Genomic DNA, 23,682 nt, shown 5'->3' with positions numbered 1-23,682 from the left:
GCAGACCGCAATGACCGCAAGTACAACAGCAACAACAACAACAACAACCACTACACCACGAGCAATAACGGATGGTGCATGCTCAAAAGTTCACATGACACTTTGATGATGATGCATTGCGGCCAGCAGCGAGGAGCACTGGGTAGCCGCAACTGTTGTGACCGCAAAAACCGCGTACATGTTTACAATTTGATGTGCTTGTGTTGTCTTGGCAATTGACTTAATAATTACAATGCATAATTTAATAGCTCAATATTTGTTATGGCTTGTCGGGCCATCGAGTAACAATAAACGTTAGAAATTAAAATATATAATAAGCGTGGCGGCCATTGCTTTATGGCCAAGTCAATTTTTATCGCTGCCTCAGTCATCGATTACGCACATTATGTTGATGCCGCTCTTGCCCAAGTTGACGCCCTCGAGCGCCGATTCCTGGTGTGTGCGCATATAAATCAGAAACTGTATGATAACATAAAACAAATTGTTGCGATCGTAGGCGCAATTGTGCAGCTCCTTTTCGCTAATGAAATTAAACTTGGGCTTCAGTTGATTGTTGGTCACGAGTATGGCGCAGTGTGCTTTGTTATTAACCGCATTTATTATGTCCTTGGTGGAGCGTTTCTCCTCGCGTGTGAGCACATAACGCGAGTGGAATGGCCGTCCGCCACCTTGTGGCAGGGGCATCAATTGGCTGTCCAAGTACACGCAGAACAGATGAAACAATATCTAGAATGGGCAGGTGACATTTGATTATATTGGAGAATCCAGGATGATGTAAAAAGCGCGTCGCACTCACTGCAGCGTCTGTGGGCAGATGCTCGCCCCACACCTGTCCGTTGTGTGTATTTCCCGAATTCCAGCGGTAGTCGCCAATGCAGGAGCCCTGCGATAGATCCCTAATGCGCTGCACCAGATACTCCTGGTTGCTGAAGGTGTCCAGAAAGGGCAACAGCAGCGGCAGCATGGGTGCACAGCTCTGCACAAACTGTTGGTTCTCCGCCATTTTGCGCAAACGCTCCAGACCGACGGCGCCGATCTTAAAATCGCTTAGGCCGCGTTGGCGGAACACTTCGTCCATATGATCGATCTGCGTGACTAGGCGCTGCAATATGGTTGTGGATATCCACTAATATCAAAGAATATTAAAATCCTGGCTCATTTAGGCAAACTCCCAGCACTTACATATCGCAGATTGCTTAAGTATTGCGACAACTTGACCGTCGAGATGCGCTTGATGACCTCCGAGTTGCTATCCCTGAACTGAAGAAAGCCAAAATCCTCAATCGAAGAGGGCGCATTCTCTGTGGAGGGTACAGGCGCCGGTGCCAGCTGATAGATCGTTCGCTTTAGCATATACGCCGCATTATTGCAGTAATTCCAAAATGAGTTTCCCGAATCCATGGTCTGCATATTTGATGTATCGGCCAGCTCGGCATAGCTGCGTTCACGTTCCCGCTCTGCCCGTCTCATCAGTGCCGGCAGCTTGCGCACATCGGTTGGGAAATCGTCGCGACAAACTTCCGCGTAGGGCGACATATAGACCGACTCATTGCTCACATTACTGGTGTTCAGTGAGTTATTTGCGCCCATGGATCGATTATACGATTGATTATTGTAAGATTGATTGTGAAAGGATTGATTGTTGAACTGTTGCTGCTGCTGCTGGTGCTTCTGTTGTTGGTGCGGCGTGCGCATCGGACTAGGACTGCGACGTGGTGACTGCGTGCCCCAGCGTGAGTCCTCAAACGAAGAATGCCAGTTGATAATGGGTCCAGTATCCAATTCATCACAATTCGGTTCGTAGGCGCGCGGCTTCGACATATTGTTCACAGCCTTGAATGTATTATCTGAATGCATAATAAAGATTTCATTGTATGCTAGTGTTTCCCAGAGAGGTGTGCATCTTTAACTTGAAATAGAGCTACGTTTATGGGGACATCTTCTAGAACAAGGAATTAGTGCGTGCTGGATCATGTCTGACTTTGAAGGGTGGTGCGTCGGCTTTCAAAATGAGCTGGGCTGGACTTAGAGATTAGCTATTTGTTGGTTAGAAGGCCAATCTGGATATAAGCAAACGCTTCTGCGAGCCCGAACCATTTTTTGGTCTAGGGCCGGGTTATATAAAACCGTGAAGCTTGAGAGGAAACGCAGATAGTCAGCAAGTAATGCTGGATCAGAAATAACCAAAAACTCCTGGACTGAATGTGCAAAGAAACGAACCGAAAAATGTGTGGACATGAGCCTAAACTAACTTCGGAATATCACAGGCTTTCTAAAAGAAAATTGCAGACGTTGCGTTGAGATCGAAGGATTGCCCAGAGAGTTTGATCCATATGTTAGAAGTCGAGCTTTGAAGCCCGGGAAATGCATTGCTTTTCTGCATAAAATGTGAGTGGACAAAAAGTTCCGATTTCCAATGACAAGTCCATAAAATAATCTCAAGGATTGTCCAGTTTTAAACAGGCCAAGACTTTCACCTGGTGTCAGATCCTTTATATTTGAGAATTATCGTTTGTGAAATGATGATATTTCCTATTCCTAGACGAAGGGCTTTAAGTTTCCTTTTCCATATGGCGCTGTCCCATATTCCATTCTCAGATGGTATGTCAGATCATTGAGATTTAAGAAATGAGAGCTTTAAGGCGAGGGAAGAGCATTGTATATCTGAATAGAAATACAGTGGACAGAGCTGTAAATTCTGTGTTCCAGTGACGTTCAAGAGGATTATTCACTTATAAAAAAGGCTGAGACTTTCTTGGAGCGTATGGCAACAAATTCCGTTTGCCCAGTGAGGAGCAGAGTTGAACCAAGTGATCAGAATGCACTTAATGCTACCAAATTATAGTCAGAAATGCAATCGCTTACCATTGCCTTCGTCCAGCAGACACCGCTGCAGCTCCGTGACGCACACCGGGCCGCTGTCCACCATCAGCCACCAGATGTACTTGCCGATGCAGGCGGTGGCGCTCATGAAGACGCACACGGCGAGTGTGTACTCCGCCTGGTACCAGAAGGTGGTTCTGGCCGAGAGGCATGTCTGCCAGAGATCAAATGAGATCAGTGCTATCATGATTAAGTTGATGAAACCCCATTTCAAATAGTTTTTGGCCTCAGCACGTCGTCGCCGCAGCTCCAAACTCTCGCGCACATTGACACGAGACATTTGCGTGTTTTGTCTGGGCTGTGCGACGGAACTGCGATAATTTGGAGAGCTGCAATTAATCAAGCCGTATACATAACCATGTTTTAGTTACTAATTCAATGTACTTTACCATTTATTGCTAGAGAAATTCATGTTTTAAGGCAAATATAACAATGCGTATTGCCTAAAATATAATGCCGTAATTTGGCGGACTTAACAAGTGTGTACATATCAAAAATATTTTATTTAATATATTTCTATCTTATCGATATGTTGTGCGTGTGGTCACTCTACAATTGCATTGGTGCTGCAAAGCTGGCTGCTATGAAACCATATGTGGCGCGCGCCAAACGTTAAATTTATAATGTAAGCAAATTTATGCGACCGGCCTTAACGCATCGAAGTTAGAAAAGTAAAGTACGAGAAAGCACCTTGTATTATCTGAAAATATAAAACATTAATTAAAAGGAGCCTTCAAAAGAGCTCTGTAAATTACTTTTAGTACTGCGACCAGCGTAACGCGAAAATACTTTAGGCCAGTTAGGTAAAATGGCCGTGAGTTTATCTCGATGGCCATTGTGACTAGCTTCATAAGTTTCACATTTTCTTGAGCATTGCTCGACTTGTAGATCACCTGCTCCCAGTCACAGCAGTAGTACATGACACTTAATTGATCCGTCTGCGAAATCAATTCAATAAAATCAAATATTAAATAAAAATCAGGCCAAACGGAACGCACCGTTACATAGAGAATCGAGCCGAGCATACCCAAGGCCAGCAGCTCACAGAATTTGGCTGTAAACCAAACGATATACACAATATTACCCGCTGGGTTCTAGAGAAAGAAGAGTAAATGTTGGCTTTTATCATTATGTATTTTATACCCACCGTATAAGCCTTGAAGCCCATGGCACAGAGTAGGGCAGCACTGAAGGCAAACATTATAAATATACGAAAACTGAATTCCAGCTCCATTTCCTGGCCAAAGCGATTCAGAGCAGCATTTCGACGCAATATTTCAATCAGTGCACAACGATACTGAGCTGCAATTTTAGCTGGATGTCCGTGCACCAGCAGCGCATTGGCCACCTGCTTCAGATCCCGGGCGAGCAGCTCGTAGCGGGCATTCAGATGCATCATCAGCTCGCCCAGGATATTCAGTTCGCCAAAGAGCATCGTGGTAATGATAATGCCCACCCAGTAGTTGGCACAGATCAGGGGTATATAGTACTGTAGCTTTGTATTGTCAAATAAATAAACCTGCTGGTAGAGCATCTCTCGTCGATGATAGATAACATTCTGCACGGGCACCAGCGAGAAATTGAACAGTGCCATTAAATATACAACCGAATTGAGACGCGTGCCCAGCATCTGCCTTTGGATGCGAGCAAATCTCACTGGCTCCGATTCCTGGCTCACATACATGTCCGCATAGAATTTCTGCAGCAGCTGCTTGAACGAATCCTTCGTGACGGCCAGCTGAAAGCCGCGTATCTGCATCTCGAACAGCACCAAATATGTGGGCACACCCGTCAGCATCTTATCAATATCGTTGCGATAGGCCAGCACATAATGCATGTCCACCTCGTTGTGCTCACAGAATATGATAAATCCCACAAAGATTAGCAGCCGTTCTACGAGCACCATACGCCGACTGGCCCCATCCTCCAGCGGCCAGGCGATATGATTGAGGCGACGGTACATGGCCAGCGGCCAGGGCAACGGCGCAGCCTTTCCATTCCGAAGTCGTGGCTGATAGCGCATGGCGGCGGTGCTTTCCCGAATGGACTGTGATCCACCCAAGACATCTATATCCACCTGTATTTATACCTGACGCCAAGCTGCTAATTAGCTAGCATTTAATTGCTGTCGAGAACTAAATTGCACTTAAATAGACATTCATTATTCACGATTCGTATGCATATTTTACATTTGCTTTGAAATGGTCATCAAAACAATAAACAATACTAGATGTATTTATTATTAATGTCAAGTGGCAGGAAAACTAATTAATGAATTAAAATTTAAAAGCCTCCTTTTAATTTCTCTCAAAAAGTTTTAATTTATTTTTTGTTTTCTACAAACAATTGCAAAAGAGGGCAGATATAAGGATCAATAAGAAGGAACTTATATATTCGGCACGCTGAAGATTTAATACCCTAAGAGCCTAGGAGCTGGCATAGGAATGGGTTTTATAGAGAAGCTTTATTTCCACCGATTGTTTCGATATAGGATATAGCAGACCGGCTTGATAGGCATTGTCAGACTTGTAAAAGCTGATTTTCAACATTAAAATAGTTAAGCTCTTTTCATAAAAACAAATTCTGGACTCACAAGGCCTTATCCTGAGTCGGAAGCTATAACAACTTGAGAATTATAAGCAAAAAAGGCGACAAGGCTAGCCAGACCAATATAGACCTCGAACCAGCCAGCTTAATAAAGAATTTATACTAAACAGGTCACTTAAAGTACTTGGTCTTAAGAACATTCTTTTCTACCGATTATAACAGTTCTATGATATAGGGATCCGATCTGGCCGACTCCGAGCGCAATAAGACAGGCGGTGGGAATATTCACCACTCAGCTGTCCCTTTCGAAGCGTCACGCATTACGAGATCCAATTATAATATTCCAAACAAGAGTATCCGCATGAAGTTCCAATCTCAGGCTTCGACTTTAGGAAGTCCTTCGATGCGATATCAAGAGCAACCTTTTCCCCATCGAAGTCCATTCAGTTTTTAACAAGAGCCCGAGCTCGTACCTTCAGTGATATTTCATAAAATAAAATACTTATATAATTAAAAATAAATTGCGAGCAATAAATTGAATGATTTTCTTTAATTTATTTTGATAATTGGATTTATATATATAGTAATTGCCATTTGGTATGCTTTGGTATGTATACGTATTTAAAAAATATGCACAATTCGATAAACTAAATTTAAGTTTTCTAGAATTTAATGCGTATTGCACGGAAATGTGTATATATACCTCTCTATATACTACTAGCTCGGGTTGCTCGGTTAGTATATATTTAATGCTTGGTTATGTTTATAATACTGGGCTACCGAAAACACACATTTAAATACACAAGTACATATGCAAACAAATTTATAATTTAGTTTTAAGTTTGTTTTTGATTTTTATTTGTTTTTGTTGCTGGCGAGCGCTTTCATACATTTTCGGAATTGAACTCCACTTCCTGCCACAAGGATCTTAGAACATCGAGAATCTCAATGGGAAAAGAGTTGCACGTACTAGTTCGTTTATATATGTTATATATATATATATATAGATATTGTTATACACAGTTAGGTTTTGCTAGTTATATCATATATTATGTTGGTTTGTCTGCATGGTTCTATTTGCCTATATCGACTGATCGGCGCTGTGGGCTTAGTTGGCCAGCGAGCGCTTGCCCCAGCCCGCGTGCAGCTTCTGCCATTGATCGCGCTTGCCCCACATGCCCTTCAGATTGTTCCAGGTGGGCTCGCGCTTGCCCCAGGCACCTCGGAACTTGTTCCAGCCCTGTGCCTGTCGTCGCTTGCCCCAGGCCACGTTCATGTTCTTCCAGGCACGCTTATCGATTGTGTTCTCAGCGCTCAGATCATCCGACTCCTCATTGGACTGTGCCGGCTGCTGTTGCCGCTGCAGCTGCTGCTGCTGCTCCTGATTGCCACTGGCCAGGCGCTCAAAGGTGTTCCAGTCTATGGTATTGGTGCCGTCGGTTATGACCAGCGGCACAAAGTGTCCCGTCATGTATATGGAGTCATCCACTTCGAGAGGACGCGGCTCATTGGAGCGCTTGCCCCAGGCGCTCTGCAGCGACTGCCAGGCGCGTTTGTTGTTGCCGTAGAGCTCATTGTCGTCCAGCTGCTCCAGCACCTGGTCGGACAGACCTGTGGCGGCCAGCTCATTGTTGTTGCCGCCGCCGGCTGCGGCCTGACTGCAGCTGGTGCGGCACCAGAACAGCAGCAGCAGCAGGGCCATGCCGTGTGTCCCACAGACGCAGCTCTTCATTGTCCTGGCAAAGAATAGCAAAAAAAAAGAGAAAAAGTGGAAAAATTTAAAAAGTGTGTAAGGAATGCGTGCAGCAAGTAAGTTAAAGCCGCATTGGGCATTCTCCCAGGGGGCACCGCGGGTGCTCATCGCAATGCTTTGTTTTATTATTATTTTTTTTCGGTGTGCTGGCAATCATTTCCGCCCACGTCTCAAATTACAGCAACAAGCGTAACGATTTAGCTAAATAACCACTCTAATTGAAAGGCGATGGAGCACAGTCGGAGGCGGCACTCAACTCCCGACGGTGGCCAAAAGTTCAGTGTCAGGCCGAATGCCAGCCTGCTGCGTTAAAAGCCAACAACGCATAACAGTTACAATTTATGGCCTATTAATGTGTTGCTGTTGCTCGTGCCAGTTGCTGAGGTAGCTCGCGGCAGGCGGTAACAAGTGCGATGATAATACGCATACGCCACGTAGTACGCACAACTTGCAGCTCCTTACGCGCTGCACATGTGTGCGTGCACTCATCGTGCCTTAAAACGATATAATGATAGCAAAGCTTGTGGCCATGTTTGCTCAACAACTTAAGTGGCTGCGAATTGCACTTACCACACCCGCGCCACCCTCCGCCAAGCAACACTTGGCCGGAAAAGACAATGTGACGCTAAGCGGCTTCGCATTCTGTTGGCACTTGACGCTAAAGAGGTTCAACTTATGCGTTTGCATGGATATGAAATACTTAATCGCATAACCCTTATGAGTTCAGCAAGAGAAATCAGTTGCAGTGCATTTGAGTACGTGTATACTCTACAGCAAACAAATTATGAACATTTTAGATGCTCTTTTCTGTCAACTTAACCCACATTATACAAGTGACTCTTAAGTTCCAGCCTAGCTTCTTTGTCTAGATCAAACAAAGGTTAAGTTCTAGTATGACAAACATTTATGTTCTTCAAGATATCTTTGCCAAATTTGGAGACTTCGAACGGACTATTATATCATCTCAGTCTACTTATATATGGAATCGCTAGAATATTAGTTCGTGCGTGAAAAACCTTTCTGGTCTTCAAGATAAGTTCTATCGTGTTGCCTAATTATAGGCAATATTTTATCAACAACGACAACAATCTCTCTCGCACTCTCTCTCTCTCTGTCCCTCTCTCTCCCTCTCTCTCCCTCTCCCTCTCTCTCCCTCTCTCTCTCTCTTTCTCTCTCTCTCTCCCTCTCTCAATAGAATTGCTCGAAAGCGTTCGAACTTCTTTTTCAATGTATCTTAAGCAAGCTCATCATTTATGCGCTTCATTATTCTTATAACATACTTTATCACATTACTTTAACTGGCATAAATGGTAATGGTAAATAAAGTACACCCCATGTCATATTTCTAGAAGGGTATTCCATCTTCGACATACCGAAGATAATCGCCCTAAAATGCTATAAAATGTCTGATACTCGACTATATTCTGGGAATATTTCTATCGAGCGACCTTTTAAAAATTGATATTCCCCTGCACGTTGTGAATCTCTAAAAAGTTGTGCGAGCAACTGCCAACTGCATTTGGACAACATTTGCCATATCCTTTAGCTGGCTAATTAAGCCCGTTACAAATGTAAGCCGCCAACACAGAAATGCTTTTTGAGAGGTCGAAAAAATAAATCATTACAGACCACAAAAGTCGAAAGCAGTTAATAGTCCAGACTCGAGAGGAGGCGTGCGCCGACCAGATGGGTTCGCCGTGTTGACGGCGTTATCGGTATCTAATCTGGGCGGGCGGCGATTTGATGATGCTACACTTTGTTGGCTTATATGGGAACTGAGAGAATTGGAAAGTTAATTGGCGGCAGGCGGTGGGCCAATTGCAGTTGGCCAATCTCCTGGCGCTTGACTCTTGACTGATTGTCCGTTTGGCTGGTTTTATGTTGTCTTAGTTTGCATTTAATTTGTGCGCTTGTCGTTGATTGATTGACGCCCCGATGAAAGTTTTAGCGGCTTTGCGTTAAATTATAATAGATAGCTACGTCGCTTCGATAGGGCACGCATCAAATTTTATGACCACACACACACGCACATTCGAGCCGGGCTAACCGGGCCAAAACCGGGCCAGAGCCAGGCCAAAAGCAGCAGCACGTTTTGCACAGCTTGTAATTGAAATTAACTGAAAATATTTATGGCTGTGCTAAAGGCTGACATGCCAGCGAATTGCGAATGCGGGCCAGATCGAATTCCCGGCCAAGTCAACTCGTGTCGAGTATTATTGTATTATTCAGCAGCTCTGTGCCTGTCCAGGCATTATTCATGGCCCTGTCGCCCGGTGACAAGTACAGGTACTTTTGGGCCACCGAGCACATCCTTAACAACAGCTCCCTAAATATATATATACACTTATATACGTACGCCCAATGTATATATACAACGCATTTCGCGAAACATTAAACATTTTGACGGGGGCGTGTATTTCTTTTCATAGCGCCTTCTTCTCAAGCAGGCTCTAACGCCAATATTTGCCAAAGGATGCCATTCGCCTATAAGTATTTTGTTTAAATAGGCACCCAATGGCAATGCGTCCTCCCACGTTCGACGTGTGTCATTTGAATAAAAATCATCGCCGGCAATGCGCCACAACACGAGCCGAAAACTCGTGAATAAACAAAATATCCACAGAAGTGCAAATAAATTTACCATCGAGTGCACAGAATTTTTGGGTGTGCTCAGCTTGGGTTCTGTTGTATTTTGCATAAACCCAACCTGTCCGCGCCTGCTCTCCTCCAAGATTCAAGATTCAAGATCTGCTGCCAGTGCATATGTTATGCTGGCAGGACTCGCGCTGATGCCTTCATTTTTTGACTGCCTAATAATTCAATTTCTAATGCGCTCGCCGTTTGTTTAAGCCAACAAAAACTCGTCTATTATGAAGTGGTAAACATATTTACCCCAACCGCCTAATGGCAGCTCTAAATATTTGAAATGGGTTCTACTGTGTTGATGCCTAAGTAAATTCAGTTCAATAAATTGTTGTTTGTTGAATGTGTGTGAATGTGTGAAGCGCGTAGAAAATAAATTTAAATTTGTTAAAAATAATTTCAACATTTTTCGTTTGTTTTTCTGAGAGTAGCGAAAAGTGAAAGTGGTTTTTTATCCAATAATTGGCATGGAAGCTTATATAATATAATAATATATTATTATAAATATTATATATTATTTATAATTATTATACTATTATTATATATTAGTTTAAATATATTTCCTACTTATATTTGCCCTTCATGAAAAAAATTTTTTAGTTTTTGCTTTCCATAAACAAATAGTATTAATTCTAAAAAAATATACGTTGTCAGCAATATTAAACACTAATGAAAACTCTTCTTTTTTTCTATTAGCGCTCAAGAATTATATTTTTTTTTTAATTTGAGCCAAGTAGCTTTTCCTCTTATTCGATGCCCAAAAAGATTTTTCTATTATATAACTTATGTAAAATATAACTAACATTTAAATATTATTAAGTAAAAATAAATAATAATTTAGAAAAGGTTGCTTAGCATTTTTAAGCTCCTATTAAATATTAATTTTTTTAAAATTTATTTACGAAAATTACATTAAATATTTTTTTTGTAATGCCCCAGAGGCCTTTCCAATTTTCACGTGCACAAAAACTTGCTCAAAGAGGTTTTTCTTCTAAATATAATTAATTTAAAAATAATAATATTTTTTTTTAGCAATTTTTTAAGCACTTACTGAATATTAATAAAGTTTAATATTATTTGTACTCTGCCCAAGTGCACAATAAAGGGGCTTAAATTGTGTTTTGCTTTTCTAATCTAATATTATTTAAATATTGCATATTTTTTCTCAACATTTTTAAGCACCATCTTTCGCTAGGCATTAATTTTTTTTTTCCGAGACCTTCCCCATTGGCACCTGCACAAAAAAGCCTCTTATCACAATCAACTCACCTGTCTGTAGTTATTTTATTGTATTTGAATAACAGGAAACGTTCTTTTGGTTCCGTTTCTGTGGTCGCCTCGCTGAGTACTGTATCGCGAATCTGCATACGCGCGCGTCCCTTTTTTTCGTAGCTGCCTTTTTTTTTTATATAAATATATATATATTTGTGAGTAATGCACGTGAAATGACTTTTATAACTAAATTTGTGGTGACGCTGGAATTTAATTAGTGCACAAATAGGTCGACTGGGACTGCACTGCAACGGATTGCGGCAGCGTTTTTGTACTGGGTTAGCGACTGTTCTGTTGCCGGGATGTCTGCGCAAACCTGTTGATCAACTGTTAATGATACGCAGCACGGTCACGACGGCCGTTTATAAATCAAAACGGAAGCGAATCGTGGCAAGCACGAGCGTACGAGCGCACGAAGCAGATACGCACACAGATAGACACAATGGCCTGTCAGGGCAATAGCAGCCATTGTGGCCAGTTGGCGGTTGCAGCGACGGAAGTGCCCGAAAACTGTTGCCTACTTAGCGGGGCAGCCCATACCGCTGTCCCGCTGCCCCGCTGCCCATGCCCATGCCCATTGTCCCGCCTAACGAAGTACTGAAGTTGTTGGCACACATGCGCGCCTTTGCAATGTTTATTTGCCTTCCCCCGGGAAATGCGACAAACACACACACACACACACACACACACACACACACACACACTCACACGCGTGTGGGCACACACACACACGCTTGGACTCATTCAAATTCATATGCATGCTCCATTTGATTTCGTTGGCACCTTACACCTTACTCCCCCCTTTGTGCTTGGGCTAAGCCAACGCCCATGCTGACCTTTAATATTAAGCATGGCTTGTGTACGAAAACGCGCTGCCACTCAACGTTGGCAAATGCAATTGCATTTGTTGTGGCCACCGCAAGATTGGACGCTTCGAATACAATTTTTTCCATTTGGGTTCAATTGACGCTGCACGTGTGGCCCGGGACAGAGACATCACCTAAGCATCTGGCACAAGTAAAAACCCTTTTAGAGCTTCATGAATATTTATGAACGCGAGAGCCGTTGCTTTCTTTCTTTGCTCCGTTATTTTTTCTTCTTGCAACACTTCAATTCCCTTTCAAAAATGCTTCTTCAATTACGACATGAACGCAACCTTTGATACAGACAGGTGTGTGACTGTGTATGTGCGTGTGTGTGTGTCTGTCTTTTGGATATCAACAGGTTTTCATTTGTGCCATTTGATAGCCACTCCGGTTGAGGACGCCAAATAAACGATGATGGGAATATTTATGACACTGCCAATGCTACCGGTGCGTATAATGAATGGGTTATGCAGGGCGCACATCGAACATGGCAAAGCGCTCGTCGCTCTATTGATAAGGCCCTTACGTAGTTACTAATTGATTTTGCCACTGATAAATTGGTTCGGAATAATGTTATCTGTCTGTAGACAGCTACATGTGTTTTCTATGTTTTGCTTTTTGGTTTTTTGATTTTTGTTGAGTGCGGCAATTGTAAATCATTTACATGGAAAATATTAGTTGGCTTTGGCCTAATTGCAGCTACCCTAAATACATGATGAAATTAAGCTATTAACTAGAAATCTGTACAATGGACTTTAATACATTGGCCGTTGCAGCAGTTGCAGCAGCCATGCACTGTTGCACGCGTTGAAGCCCCGCTTGTTGACCAACCAACTGTTGACCCCGCACACAAACATATTTACACTCTTTAGAAAGGACACATTTCTATAGGAATACCCTTGGCGCTTTCATTGTAAGATGAAGTAGTAGACGCTGTTGGCAGCTAATAATAATTTGTTTGCACTTTGCATATGCCAGCTGGCAGCAGAAACCAATCAGAATGTGGGACGCAGATTCTTAAGAATATGTGCGCAGATATTACTATTGAATAGCTGAGCGCATTTATGACAATTTCAATTATCCCATGTTACATTGTCAAGTAGTTTCATGCATAAATCGAATTGCTTACACAACTCATAACTATTTGGAATTTAAAAATAGTTTTCATCATTGTAATTACTAAACGATTTTAAATTGGCTTCGTCGTGTTTTTAAATTGCCGCACTTTGTATCCTTACAAGAGCTGACTGCTATAGCACGCATGATTTTATCGATAAGTTAGCACAGCACATATCTAGATTATGGACTCGCATCTCTAGATGACATGCAAACCGGCTGAAAAATGAAGAAAAGTGCTTAATGTTTTGTTAAAAACTAATTTATATATGTGAACTTTTTGATGAAAAGTGCTCGCCATGGACATTATATTGCCAGAGCAGTATAATGAACAAAAGTTTCTTGACTGCGCCTCGCAAATAGAATATGACGAGTTCAACGCGGTAAGCACATGCTATTTTCACTTCGATCTTTCTCCTATGGCTATTTTTGTTTGTGGTAGAAAATGTTTGTGTTCTTCGCGAACTACAGCGATGTCGATGTCTACCAGTTGATACCAGATGACCGCATTCTGCAGTTAATTTATGGCTGGGATGTGTGCCGCCTGCACACCCGCGAGTGCATCACAGAGGAGCTCGGCCATATTGCCCGTGTGCTGGCGCATCACACGCTGCATTTGTGGTTTAGCCAGGAATGGATGGGCAGCTCTGAGAGTCTAAAGCGCATGCTGTTGTACTATTTGAGCAAAGGTTATAGGGCGTTCAGCAAGATTAAGGGACTCTGCGATATCGATTGGCAGTATTTACTCAACTTCCAAGTCAATCCCTGGCGTCTACCCTATCTGCAGCAGCTCTTTGCCAATTTGCTACAAAATAAACATCATGTGATAGAGCACGCTGTGCAGCCGGCATCGGCAGAAGGTGTGTATGGCTGGATACCATTTACTGATGTCATTTTAACCCATGCACTTCCCAGATGAAACATATCTAATGCAAGAGCGTTTGCATCTAATTATACTGCGCTTACTGAAACTATTCGATGCCGGCAGCTGGGAAGCTGTTAAGCAGTTATCACTGCGTGTGCTCGCCGCCTGGTTGAAGTGCAATCCCAGAGTCTGTACCGCGAATTTGCATCCCGAGCAGAAGTCTATTATACTGGTGGGGCATCTCTATCTGCTCACTGTTTTTGTAGCGGACGATAATCGTGGTTATATGATTGATAATATGGTAAGCAGATTGTCATACAAATTTGTGCTCAATGCTTAACAATGTATTCTCTTTTAAAGATGTACAACATACGCTTCTACGCTCAAAGCATGCAGGATGCGTCGAATGCGGAGGCCATGGGTTACACTCCAGCTAGGCTAATTGCACTGGTTTGTGTGCGTCTGGGCCTGGGCAAGGATGGGTTCTTTGAATACATTGTGTTTAAAAACTTCAATTTGAACCTGGTCACCTCATTCGCTGTTATGCTGGAGGCCTACACCAGCTATGTGCTGGGCAACCAGCTGCTGGAACTGATGGCACTCAATGAGCATGATTTCATGACGCACATGGCGCAGTTCAAGGTGCTGATGCATCGCTATGTAGAGGAGCGCGAGAACAGCGAGCGTTTTCTGCTCAATGAGCTGCAGAAGCTAGATGCGCAGCGCAATAGTCACGCCTTGCCACACACAGTAAATCTGAATCTGAATTACCAACAGCAGATCTGCAAGGGCAATCGTGCGAGTAATATTGGAAACTATAAGAACTGCGACGATGATGAGAAGCCGTTGCTGGATGTTGACGAGGAGCTCGACAGGCAAATAGATCCGGTCTTTCAGAATGTGCCCAACAATGAGGAGGTGCTGGAGTTTGTATATAATTTGCTGGCACAGCGTGTAAGTTGTTGACTGTTGTTCGTCCTGACAAAATCAATGTAAATCTGTCTTTCGTGTTGCAGAAATTCAGGGGCTGGCAGTTCGCCAAGATTGCACTGCTGCTGAAGATAATTGGCCAGAAGCTCAACACAATTGAAGTCTGGCGCTATCATCCTGGACTGACCACACAATTTATGCTGAATCTGGAGCATAAGCTCTCTGACAACTATGCCGATTTGGCCAAGGTGTTTACGGAGCATGGCTTCATGGAGGCCGAGTTTTGGTTAACTGCATTCTATTTGCATCCAACACGCAGTAGTTACTGTGAGGTGAAACGCTGTTCGCGCATCAAAAAGAAACGCAAGGACGAGGATGAAGTAGTCTCCAGCAGAGCGGCGGCACGTGCCGAGAAAGTGGATCACATCAAATATGAGCTGTTGAGTTCAACGATAGATGTCGATGAAATTGTTGCCATCACAAATCACAATGCGCCCGTGGCCGACTATGATCCTATCTATAAAGCGCTGCAAACTCTGCGCCTGCCGCGCAGCATACTCAAGGATCTCCTGACAGTGGCCTTCCAACCACGCAACAAACGCTATTCCTGGGCGCTAGAATGGAACACTTTGCACCAACGCTGCAGCAGCCTGCTGAAGAGCGCAGATCTAAAGCGAAAATTTGTGGCTCTAAATATGGCCGAGGCCAATGATGGTCTGAAGTTTTTGAAAATCGATTATGAAAAGTACAAAAATCGGCCTCAATTAGACTATGGCACCATCGAAGAGGGTTACGAGAACGCCGTCAGCACAGCCGAAGCGGAGGTTGAATTGAGCATTGAAGATGAAGAGGCTGCGCAAAAAGCAGCACGCGAAAAGGCAGAGAAAGATAGAAAACGCAGCCGAATACCGACCAAGTTCTGGGAGGAGGGTAAACATGAAGCTAAATATAATCTTTTGTGATTAACTAGATGATCCTACTTTTACTTTCAGTAGTCTCAGAAGATGAAGAGGAGGAGGAACAGGAATCTGACGAATCAGAAGCCTATTATACAGGCACAGGGCGACGCACTCGCGTTCGCGCCGCTGCAGTAATGGCCAATGCCATGATCTCCGACATGGATAGGACCATGCGCAGTGGCCGTCGTTCGCCTGCAGCTCCTACAGCAACTGCTGTTGCCGAGTTGACAGCGGAACCACCGCCACCACCAGCATCAGAAGAGCCCCAAACGGCGGCAGAGGCTACGACGTCGCAGCCGCCGCCGGAGGAACCAATCCAGCAGAGGCGTTCATTTGGTGAACTGCTGCAGTCGCAGGCCAAGTACACAAACGAAACAAGCGGCTTTAAAGCCTTCGCTGACATTTGGAGCTTCGAGAAGGACGAGCAGATAAACGTAGAAAATGATGACAATGTGCTTATGGAGAGTAATACGCTGCTGAGCAAGTTCAGGAGCTTGCAGGGCCTGATACGGAGCACAACAGCAACAACAGCCGATAGTAATACCCAGTCACGGGCACTCGAGAAGTCGGAAACATCAATGGAATTCTGCAGAGCAACGCGTACCAGCAGCCGTTGCAACAGTGAAGCGGACAGTTTGCAGTCTGGAACATCTACGATGGCCATGCACGACGCTAACGAGTTCGACGAGGGACAATCTGAAGCTGTATCTGGCGTAAGTAAAGAGTTAACGCCCCCGCCGGCGCCAACGTCTGATTTTACAATGGAGACAGAAGTGTTGCAGCTCAGAGGAAAGTTTCTGACCAGGGATGAGGCAACCGCCAAATCACTGCCGTCTGCAGGGACACAGGAGGTACAGGCGGAACCAGCAAAGAAACACCCCGAGGAATCGTCAAGCAAACGAATCAAAACCAAGCATGAACCAAGTCTCGAAACCCACATTGATGAGCACAACCAAACTGAGGGGGCTCCCGAAGGTTCTGTACACACGGCAATAAGCAAAGTTAATGCACGTCTAGTCGAGGAATGTTTGACGCGCCAGGCTGAGGTGCGTCTGGACATGCTCACGTTGCAGGACATTGAAAAGCTACGCGGACTTCGGGTGCGTGTGAAGCGCACCAATTTTCTTGACTACTATCGCGAAAAGAGAATGCAACGTGATCGCAGTAGACCCACGTCGAGCAGCAAGCAAAGCCACACCCAGACCGAAGACAGCAACGCCTCGACGCCGACATCGGAGCTGCATAGCGGCATGAGCAAAAGTAGGAAGCGTTTCGTGCATATAACATCCGATTCGGCTGCACCGTCGACGCGAGTAATGTTGGCCAAGCCGCGCTTTAAACAATTCAAGGGCTTCAACCACGTTACTTCCGACTCCTCGACCTCAACCGATCCCGAGGAGACGTCGCGTCCAGCCTCGTTGCAACGACGACGACGTGGTCACAAGTGGAGCCAAGCGAAGAGCAAATCCATGCATTTAAAGTCACAAAAGGCCAAGCATGTGACCGGCGATACGGATGTAATAGAGCTCTCCTCGGACTCGCTGTCGTCGTCCGTATCGCCAGTGCCTGTGACTGTGACCCGTTTTCCCGTGATGGTTGTTCCATCGGAATTGGATCCACTCTATGAAGAGGAAGTTGTTCCCTTCTGAAGATGACAGACATTTGCTTAGCTGGTGCTGTTTTGGTCTCTCGCTTCGCCCGGGGCTACGTGCCTGAAACGAATGCAGTCGGGGTTGCATGCCGCACACACAAACACACACCCATACACACGCACGTACGTACACGCACAGCAGGGCAGGGAGATTGGGCACACAGGCAGCTTGGAAAATTGAATTTGCGTCGCTTGTTAGAATGCAATTTGCCCGGGGCATATATTTGATGTGTATGTGTATTTGCTTTGGCTCGGACTGTGTAAGGATGTTTGATGAAATTATATATGTACAGAAGTCCGCAGACAGGGACTAAGCCATGTTGGCTTTTATTTGGTTAACGCGACTGTGACGCTGCCTCGAGGCTCTTTAAACCGGGTGTGTTAGTGTGAGTGTGTGTGTGCCAGCCAGCGTGAGCATGAGTCTTGGGCGACAATTGTTGAGAAAATTAATGCAGCATCCATAATAATTCACATACTTCCATGCAAACCTAATAAGCGCTCACACTTCAATTAACTGTATAATTGATACGCATTATGCTTACTCCAAAACCTCAATTAGCCACACGCGTCCGGTCGGCGGCTGCCACTTGAGCTGTTTCGGGCGTAACCAATAACAAAATTGACAACAAAAACAACAAACACCACGCCGGACACGTGTCGAGTGGTGTGAATTTGATGCTAACATTATTATTGTGTTAAAAACCATAAATCCGACTAGAGGCCGCGTTGATAATCCTAAAAACCATTGACAAAATTCAATAATAATCAACTGTTTTCTGGCGTCTCTCTGGGAATCTCAAGATGTATTAAATGTGTGACCAAAAATGTAAATAAACAATAACTAATATTGACATCTACATTTTAATGTATAAATTAATATTTTAATTAACAAAGTTAGCTGAAAACACAAGTTAAAATCGGGAAAAATTGACCGCGCAATACTCTATAAACAGTGTAAAAACAGCTTAAAGGAGGTCAGAGACAATTTCATTATAGGAATACTATTGGCTCTCTAAGACTAAAATCCGCAGGATAAAACTCACATGACGATCACACATCTACGGAGTTTTTGTGAGTTACTTACTTCCGATATTTATTTTATTAGAACAATTTTTTATTTAAAAATTTTTTTAAGAGATTTCAAGTGGGGGGGATATTTGAATATAGCGAAATGTAGATATACGTAAGCCCTTACTATCCTTTGATGAATATGATCGATACAGGCGGTATTATTATTTTGTCACGAACGTATAGAAAAAGATATCCGAGTCCGTAAAGTATATATATATTCTTGATTACTCGTATCCAGCAGAGTCAATTTAGTAATGTCCGTCCGTCTGTCAGTCTACTCTCTTAGGTTTAAAGCTATCGTCACGAAGCTCTGCATAGGTCTGTCTTTCTGAACATATATATGTCGAAATCGACCAGATCGACTCACTATATCAGAGAGCTCCTGTAGGAATGATCGCAAATAAACACGTATTAAAAATCTTATTTATATGTCAAGATATCTTCACCAATCTTGCCATATATAAGTTCCGATGTGTTTCTCACATGTGAGCCAAATCTTATCACCATCGGACAGCTATATCTTAGAAAGCATCGAAGGAGACGCCTCCAAACACATAAAGTAATCCATCAACATCAACAGCCGAGTTTATATAATCATGTCCGTCTGTACATCTGTCTGTTCGTCCGTCTGTATCTATGCAAACAAGTCTCTCAGTTTTAAGGCTATCGTCTTGTTGCAGGACTAAATTATGTAGCTGTCATAAGAATGTTCGGGCGAAGTAGCTTCTTGTATGGAAAACTTCTTTGTTTTCAAAGATATCTGCGCCAAACTCAGCATTTAATAGTTTTAGTATGTCCCTTATATAAATGCAAAATCCTATCAATATCGATCCACTATATCGTATAGCTACCATAGGAAAGATCGGTTGAATATTAGGTTCTTGTATAAAAACAACCAAACTTGGCTTTCACAACTTCTAGCATGTTTTTCATACATGAGCTAAATCTAACCTAATTGCTATATCGTATAGCTCTATAAAGAAAATCGCTCAAAAGATGAGTTTTCATATCGACGAGATTTTATTTGTTTCAAAAAAACTTGACTGAATTCAGCAATGAATCCTCCTCGTTGTATGAATTCTCCTCACATATCCGTATAATCAACATTCATATATCTCTACTAGATTTTTAAATAGTCGTCGTGCCGAAAAGCCCCGTTCTATTTTATTTTGTTTTTCTAATGGATTTGTATGTATGCCCTCAACTTACTTACAAGATGGTAAGGTCCGGAACTTGGTTGTTTAAGTGTCATAAATACAAGCAACTGTCAGCAATTGGATCAATTAGCATCCTTTGCCCCTTAAATTATGCAAAATTGTGTCATTTTGGCATTAATTTATTAAGTGCTCACTCGTGTCAACAATTTACCCGCAGTGGGAGCACATATCATAACAAACCTGCACGTGGCAATTGGGAAGCGGCAAGCGGCAGCCACTTAAAGCCGCAATCCCAACCGCATTCGTGTGTATCTTTCGCGTTATAGACATGCAGCCACTTGAGCCAGTTGTGAAGTGGCTCATGCCACAAGCTCTCCAGCCCAATTCGGTGGCACGTGCCGCCGCGTGGGCCCTGGGCGGGAGTATTTGTGGCATCTTTACAGAAGTGTCGGCCACGTGGCGGTAATTCGTTTAGCGACAGGCGTAAGCCCGCAATGATTATTGCGGTTTAAGCTTAAAAGAAAGAGTTGCGAGCTGCGAGTTGCAATTGATATTAAGTGGACACAAGATGTGGCACAATCAATGTTGCGACAAAGGCGGACTGATAAGAGAAAGTGCATGCCGCTTTGAACTTTGTCGCTGATCCTCGCGGCCAGACGAGGCCAGCTAGATAGACAGACAGACAGACAGAGCACTCATCCTTCCGATTGGCTTACGTTCAGGCGTAAAAAATGCTCGTGTTTTAACTGGCACTGGTAGTTGCTGGTGTGCGTGTGTTTGTGCGCGTGTGTGTGTGTCCGTGTCTGTGTGTGTGGGTAAAGCAACCCCCTGGGCTAGAGCGAACGGCAATCACGGCGCGCATATCTTTTGGGATTTGTGCCATGGCGCCGCCATCGTCGCGACCGACGACAATGCGCCGAGGGTTGTTGCCGCCTAAATCAGCGGGCTTACTGGGCAGCTCTGCCGTGCTAATGGCTGAACATAAAACCGGTGCGCACTCCTGTTCAGCTTTTAGTTGGTGCGGGCACGCGAAACGGTTAAGGCTTAAAAAAAAAGAAAAACACATACACGAGCGTAATGCGTCTGGTTTGACATTTAGAGACAGGCACAGATACAGCTAAAGCTACAGCTAGAGACAACCACAGCTACCCACGCCGAGCTCAACATGTCCGCCTGCTACAACGCCTACAATCCGACGCAATCGTTTGAGTTCGAGGATGATGACGATGATGCCTCATTCGATAGCGGCTACGAGAAGAGCTTTGAGACGATTGCGAATGCGAGCTCGCGGCGTCGTTTGGACTTTGCGGAGCACTACAATAGCACGGCCAATGCCAGCGGCACGCCGCCGGGCCAAACTCAAGCGCCGCTTATGTATGCCGGCGCCTGGGATATGCAGCTGAATTCGCCACCAGCGACAACTTCTGGCTTTGTGGGTCTGCTGGACAACAGTAGCAATCACAGCACGCGCAGTGGACGCACTCTGGTGGAGCACCTCAACAGTCGCGCCGCAACGACGGGCGCCTTTGAGCCGCAGCTGACGAGCACGCCGGTCAAGTCGCCGGAGGATCCGAATGCGCCGCGTCCGAAACGCAAATATGCCGTCGGCAAAAATCGTGTCACTCGGTCGCGCAGTCCTCTGCAGGTGGTGCGCATCAAGAAGTTTCGACGCATGAAAGCCAACGATCGGGAGCGCAATCGGATGCACACGCTCAATGATGCGCTGGAACGGCTGCGCGTGACGCTGCCCTCGCTGCCGGAGGAGACCAAGCTGACCAAGATCGAGATACTGCGCTTTGCGCACAACTACATCTTTGCGCTGGAGCAGGTGCTGGAGAGCGGCAACACCATCAATCTCGACTTGGAGAAGCTGCAGAACTTTACGCTGAGCGGTGAACGCATCACCAAGGAGCTATTCGATGCGCTCTTTGTGAATCCGCAGCCGTTTCCCATGTTCGGCAGCGGGCGCATCTTTCCCTATGGGCCGCATCATCAGACGCCGCCAGCGATGCACTATCAGCCAGCTCAGGGAGTGGATTATCAGACAGCACAACCACCTGGCTTTGATCTGGGCAGCAGCATGCGCTACTACCAACAACAACAGCAACAGCAGCCGGAGCTTAGTCCACAGCCCACAGCTTCAGCTCAGTTTTCCCAGGAGAAATACGATCTGTTTCGCAGCAACTTCGAGGCAGCTGCAAATGGAACGCCGTTGTCAGAACCGGGTCTGCATCAGCAAAGCAGCTTCTATACGCAAACGCCGCCCTGGAAGGAGTACCAGGAGGATCAACAACTACTCTACAAACAGTTTACCCACCAGGTATAGCATAGTTTTGCGGGCATCTATATGGTGTCAGTCTTCTCTGGGTGATATGTTCGACAATGTGCAGACCACAACGACACTGCCACCTGGAAATGATAATTAATAATTAATTGTCTGCTCTAGTGACTCACTTTTGCTTAAACCAAATATCAAAAGTCATTTGCTTAGAGCAGCTGGCCAACTTGCTCACATTTCCAGGTCTCACTGCCGCTGTGGCTCACAATCAGTTGATATTTTGCAATAAGTCTACACAAAATTGATTGCTGAGGCCATGCTAAGCAGGCTGGCCTCAATAATCGATTTGATTAAATTCATTTAGTGGGTAACACAAACGACAAATCAATTTGCGCAGCCTAATGTCAGAGTTCAAATGAAGTGCACTCGCAAATTCACTTCTGATTCACGCATGCCTGGAATGGGTTGCTTGTTTGTGGCACTCACTAGTGGACTATTAAAACTAAAAGTGCATTTTTTAATGAAAATATTATGAAATGCACTTTTTGCTTTTAATGGCTAATACAATTTGCTTTATAATAACATCGGTTGTCCATGTAAATTTAGTAAGAGCATCCATGTACCTTGCCATACATATTTATATAAACACAATCTAACTAAGAAAGCAGCCTAGCCATTACTAACACACATGCTTAACGAGTTTTAAGCGTTAGCTAAGATTTAGTTTCAGGCTTAGTTAGTTTGGTTGGGTTAACATTGCAATGCGATAAACGAGGGCTAGTCATTTTTGAAGTTAGGTTTACTATATACTATATACATTACGTGTTAAGATGAATTTTATGTAAACTATTACAATTTATTTTTGCTAAATAAAGTTGATGAAGAAAAACCCGAATAAACTATTGTTTATGTACATGGATATTGTTAAAGTCAAGGCAAGTCTAGTTAATGCTGCCTTCTGGGCAGCAAAAGCAAACAACCCTGAGCTGCATTTGTGTGCGGATTTCAGATTTCAAACAAAAGACTTAAATTCAAATAAATATTGTATATTGCAGTGCACATAAAATGAATGGCTCTGTGTGTGTGTGCGAGTGTGCGTGTGTGTGTGTATTAATGTGTGCAGCTTGTTTATTGTAGGGGGCATTTTTGCGCCCTTACAATTCGACATGGGGTGAGTCGAACAATGGAAGATTGCCCGTCACCTGCCACAGAATTACGAGTACAAAACGAATGTACCAATACCTAAAATATACAGCAGCAGCAACAACAACAACAACAACAACAAGAACAACAACAGCAGCAGCAGCCGACAATCCTGAAACATGAGCCAAGTGGCAGTGGACCTGCATGAATGCCACTCAAATTATTTAGTTGAATGAACCGGCAAGAGTCGAAATACTGACTGACTGAGTGACTGCCTGACTGACTGACATTTTCCGTTACGAGAAAAGTGAAAAGCGCCCCGGGCGTCAAAAAAAAACTAGAAGAACGGCTCCGACACGCCGTAGATTAAATACCCTTGTAGAAATTTGGCTAAGACATGTTTTCCCACGATCGTTCCTGCAGAAGCCATGTGACAAAGTGGACCGATTTCATAGGGAATTGCAGACATATTAGGAGACAAGGGAAGCTGAGTTGCTGAGGAGGTTGAAGATATTTCAGGAAACAGAAACCATGACCATTCCTATAGC

The 23,682-nt window shown here is 44.1% G+C and overlaps 5 protein-coding genes across 7 annotated transcripts; 2 read left to right on the top strand and 3 right to left on the bottom strand.

Annotated features, from left to right (window-relative positions):
- Positions 1-223: 223 nt before the first annotated feature.
- Positions 224-3,352, bottom strand: LOC115771009 (transmembrane protein 209). The gene is made up of 5 exons (XM_030716515.1): positions 3,273-3,352; positions 2,866-3,212; positions 1,183-1,847; positions 797-1,126; positions 224-726 (listed from the first exon to the last, which is right to left on the bottom strand). The coding sequence occupies exons 1-5, from the start codon at positions 3,293-3,295 to the stop codon at positions 364-366; spliced, it is 1,728 nt and encodes a 575-aa protein (XP_030572375.1). The 5' UTR covers positions 3,296-3,352; the 3' UTR covers positions 224-363.
- A 163-nt stretch (positions 3,353-3,515) lies between these two features.
- On the bottom strand, positions 3,516-4,906 carry LOC115771178 (odorant receptor 74a). Its single transcript, XM_030716763.1, has 3 exons — positions 4,031-4,906; positions 3,639-3,821; positions 3,516-3,583 (listed from the first exon to the last, which is right to left on the bottom strand). The coding sequence occupies exons 1-3, from the start codon at positions 4,904-4,906 to the stop codon at positions 3,533-3,535; spliced, it is 1,110 nt and encodes a 369-aa protein (XP_030572623.1). The 3' UTR covers positions 3,516-3,532.
- A 1,095-nt stretch (positions 4,907-6,001) lies between these two features.
- LOC115771110 (allatostatins MIP) lies at positions 6,002-11,405 on the bottom strand. The gene is made up of 2 exons (XM_030716670.1): positions 11,096-11,405; positions 6,002-7,166 (listed from the first exon to the last, which is right to left on the bottom strand). The coding sequence occupies exons 1-2, from the start codon at positions 11,191-11,193 to the stop codon at positions 6,539-6,541; spliced, it is 726 nt and encodes a 241-aa protein (XP_030572530.1). The 5' UTR covers positions 11,194-11,405; the 3' UTR covers positions 6,002-6,538.
- A 1,893-nt stretch (positions 11,406-13,298) lies between these two features.
- Positions 13,299-18,955, top strand: LOC115771135. Of its 3 annotated transcripts, XM_030716706.1 has the most exons (7): positions 13,299-13,463; positions 13,523-13,940; positions 13,996-14,246; positions 14,306-14,899; positions 14,962-15,805; positions 15,868-16,547; positions 16,609-16,714. In XM_030716706.1, exons 1-7 carry the CDS (start codon positions 13,380-13,382, stop codon positions 16,633-16,635), a joined length of 2,898 nt encoding a protein of 965 aa, XP_030572566.1. In that variant the 5' UTR covers positions 13,299-13,379; the 3' UTR covers positions 16,636-16,714. The 3 variants fall into 3 exon arrangements, with proteins under 3 accessions (XP_030572566.1, XP_030572565.1, XP_030572564.1); XM_030716705.1 differs by having other exon boundaries at positions 15,871-18,955; XM_030716704.1 differs by having other exon boundaries at positions 15,868-18,955.
- A 458-nt stretch (positions 18,956-19,413) lies between these two features.
- LOC115771204 (basic helix-loop-helix neural transcription factor TAP) lies at positions 19,414-22,866 on the top strand. Its single transcript, XM_030716804.1, has one exon. It carries the CDS (start codon positions 20,879-20,881, stop codon positions 22,037-22,039), a length of 1,161 nt encoding a protein of 386 aa, XP_030572664.1. The 5' UTR covers positions 19,414-20,878; the 3' UTR covers positions 22,040-22,866.
- Positions 22,867-23,682: the final 816 nt, after the last annotated feature.

The sequence above is a fragment of the Drosophila novamexicana genome, unplaced genomic scaffold (assembly GCF_003285875.2).
Source record: "Drosophila novamexicana strain 15010-1031.04,08,12 unplaced genomic scaffold, DnovRS2.1 tig00000024-arrow-pilon, whole genome shotgun sequence".
Taxonomy (NCBI): Eukaryota; Metazoa; Arthropoda; class Insecta; order Diptera; family Drosophilidae; genus Drosophila; species Drosophila novamexicana.
The sequence above is the reverse complement of the archived record's forward strand: the minus strand, read 5'-3'. Positions and strand labels throughout refer to the sequence as shown.

Bases quoted from the DNA above. Each gene is read 5' to 3' on its own strand.
- LOC115771009 (XM_030716515.1), bottom strand. From the start codon at position 3,295: ATGAATTTCTCTAGCAATAAATG. The intron at 1,848-2,865 runs GTAAGCGATTGC...TTATGCATTCAG, and splicing joins TCTGCTGGACGAAGGCAATG to ATAATACATTCAAGGCTGTG. The intron at 727-796 runs GTGAGTGCGACG...TGCCCATTCTAG, and splicing joins ATCTGCCCACAGACGCTGCA to ATATTGTTTCATCTGTTCTG.
- LOC115771178 (XM_030716763.1), bottom strand. From the start codon at position 4,906: ATGCGCTATCAGCCACGACTTCGGAATGGAAAGGCTGCGCCGTTGCCC. The intron at 3,822-4,030 runs GTGGGTATAAAA...TTGATTTCGCAG, and splicing joins TGGGCTTCAAGGCTTATACG to ACGGATCAATTAAGTGTCAT. The intron at 3,584-3,638 runs GTAATTTACAGA...TTATATTTTCAG, and splicing joins CGCTGGTCGCAGTACTAAAA to ATAATACAAGGTGCTTTCTC.
- LOC115771110 (XM_030716670.1), bottom strand. From the start codon at position 11,193: ATGCAGATTCGCGATACAGTACTCAGCGAGGCGACCACAGAAACGGAA. The intron at 7,167-11,095 runs GTGAGTTGATTG...ATTCTTTGCCAG, and splicing joins AATAAAATAACTACAGACAG to GACAATGAAGAGCTGCGTCT.
- LOC115771135 (XM_030716704.1), top strand. From the start codon at position 13,380: ATGGACATTATATTGCCAGAGCAGTATAATGAACAAAAGTTTCTTGAC. The intron at 13,941-13,995 runs GTGTGTATGGCT...TGCACTTCCCAG, and splicing joins GCAGCCGGCATCGGCAGAAG to ATGAAACATATCTAATGCAA. The intron at 14,900-14,961 runs GTAAGTTGTTGA...TTCGTGTTGCAG, and splicing joins ATAATTTGCTGGCACAGCGT to AAATTCAGGGGCTGGCAGTT.
- LOC115771204 (XM_030716804.1), top strand. From the start codon at position 20,879: ATGTCCGCCTGCTACAACGCCTACAATCCGACGCAATCGTTTGAGTTC.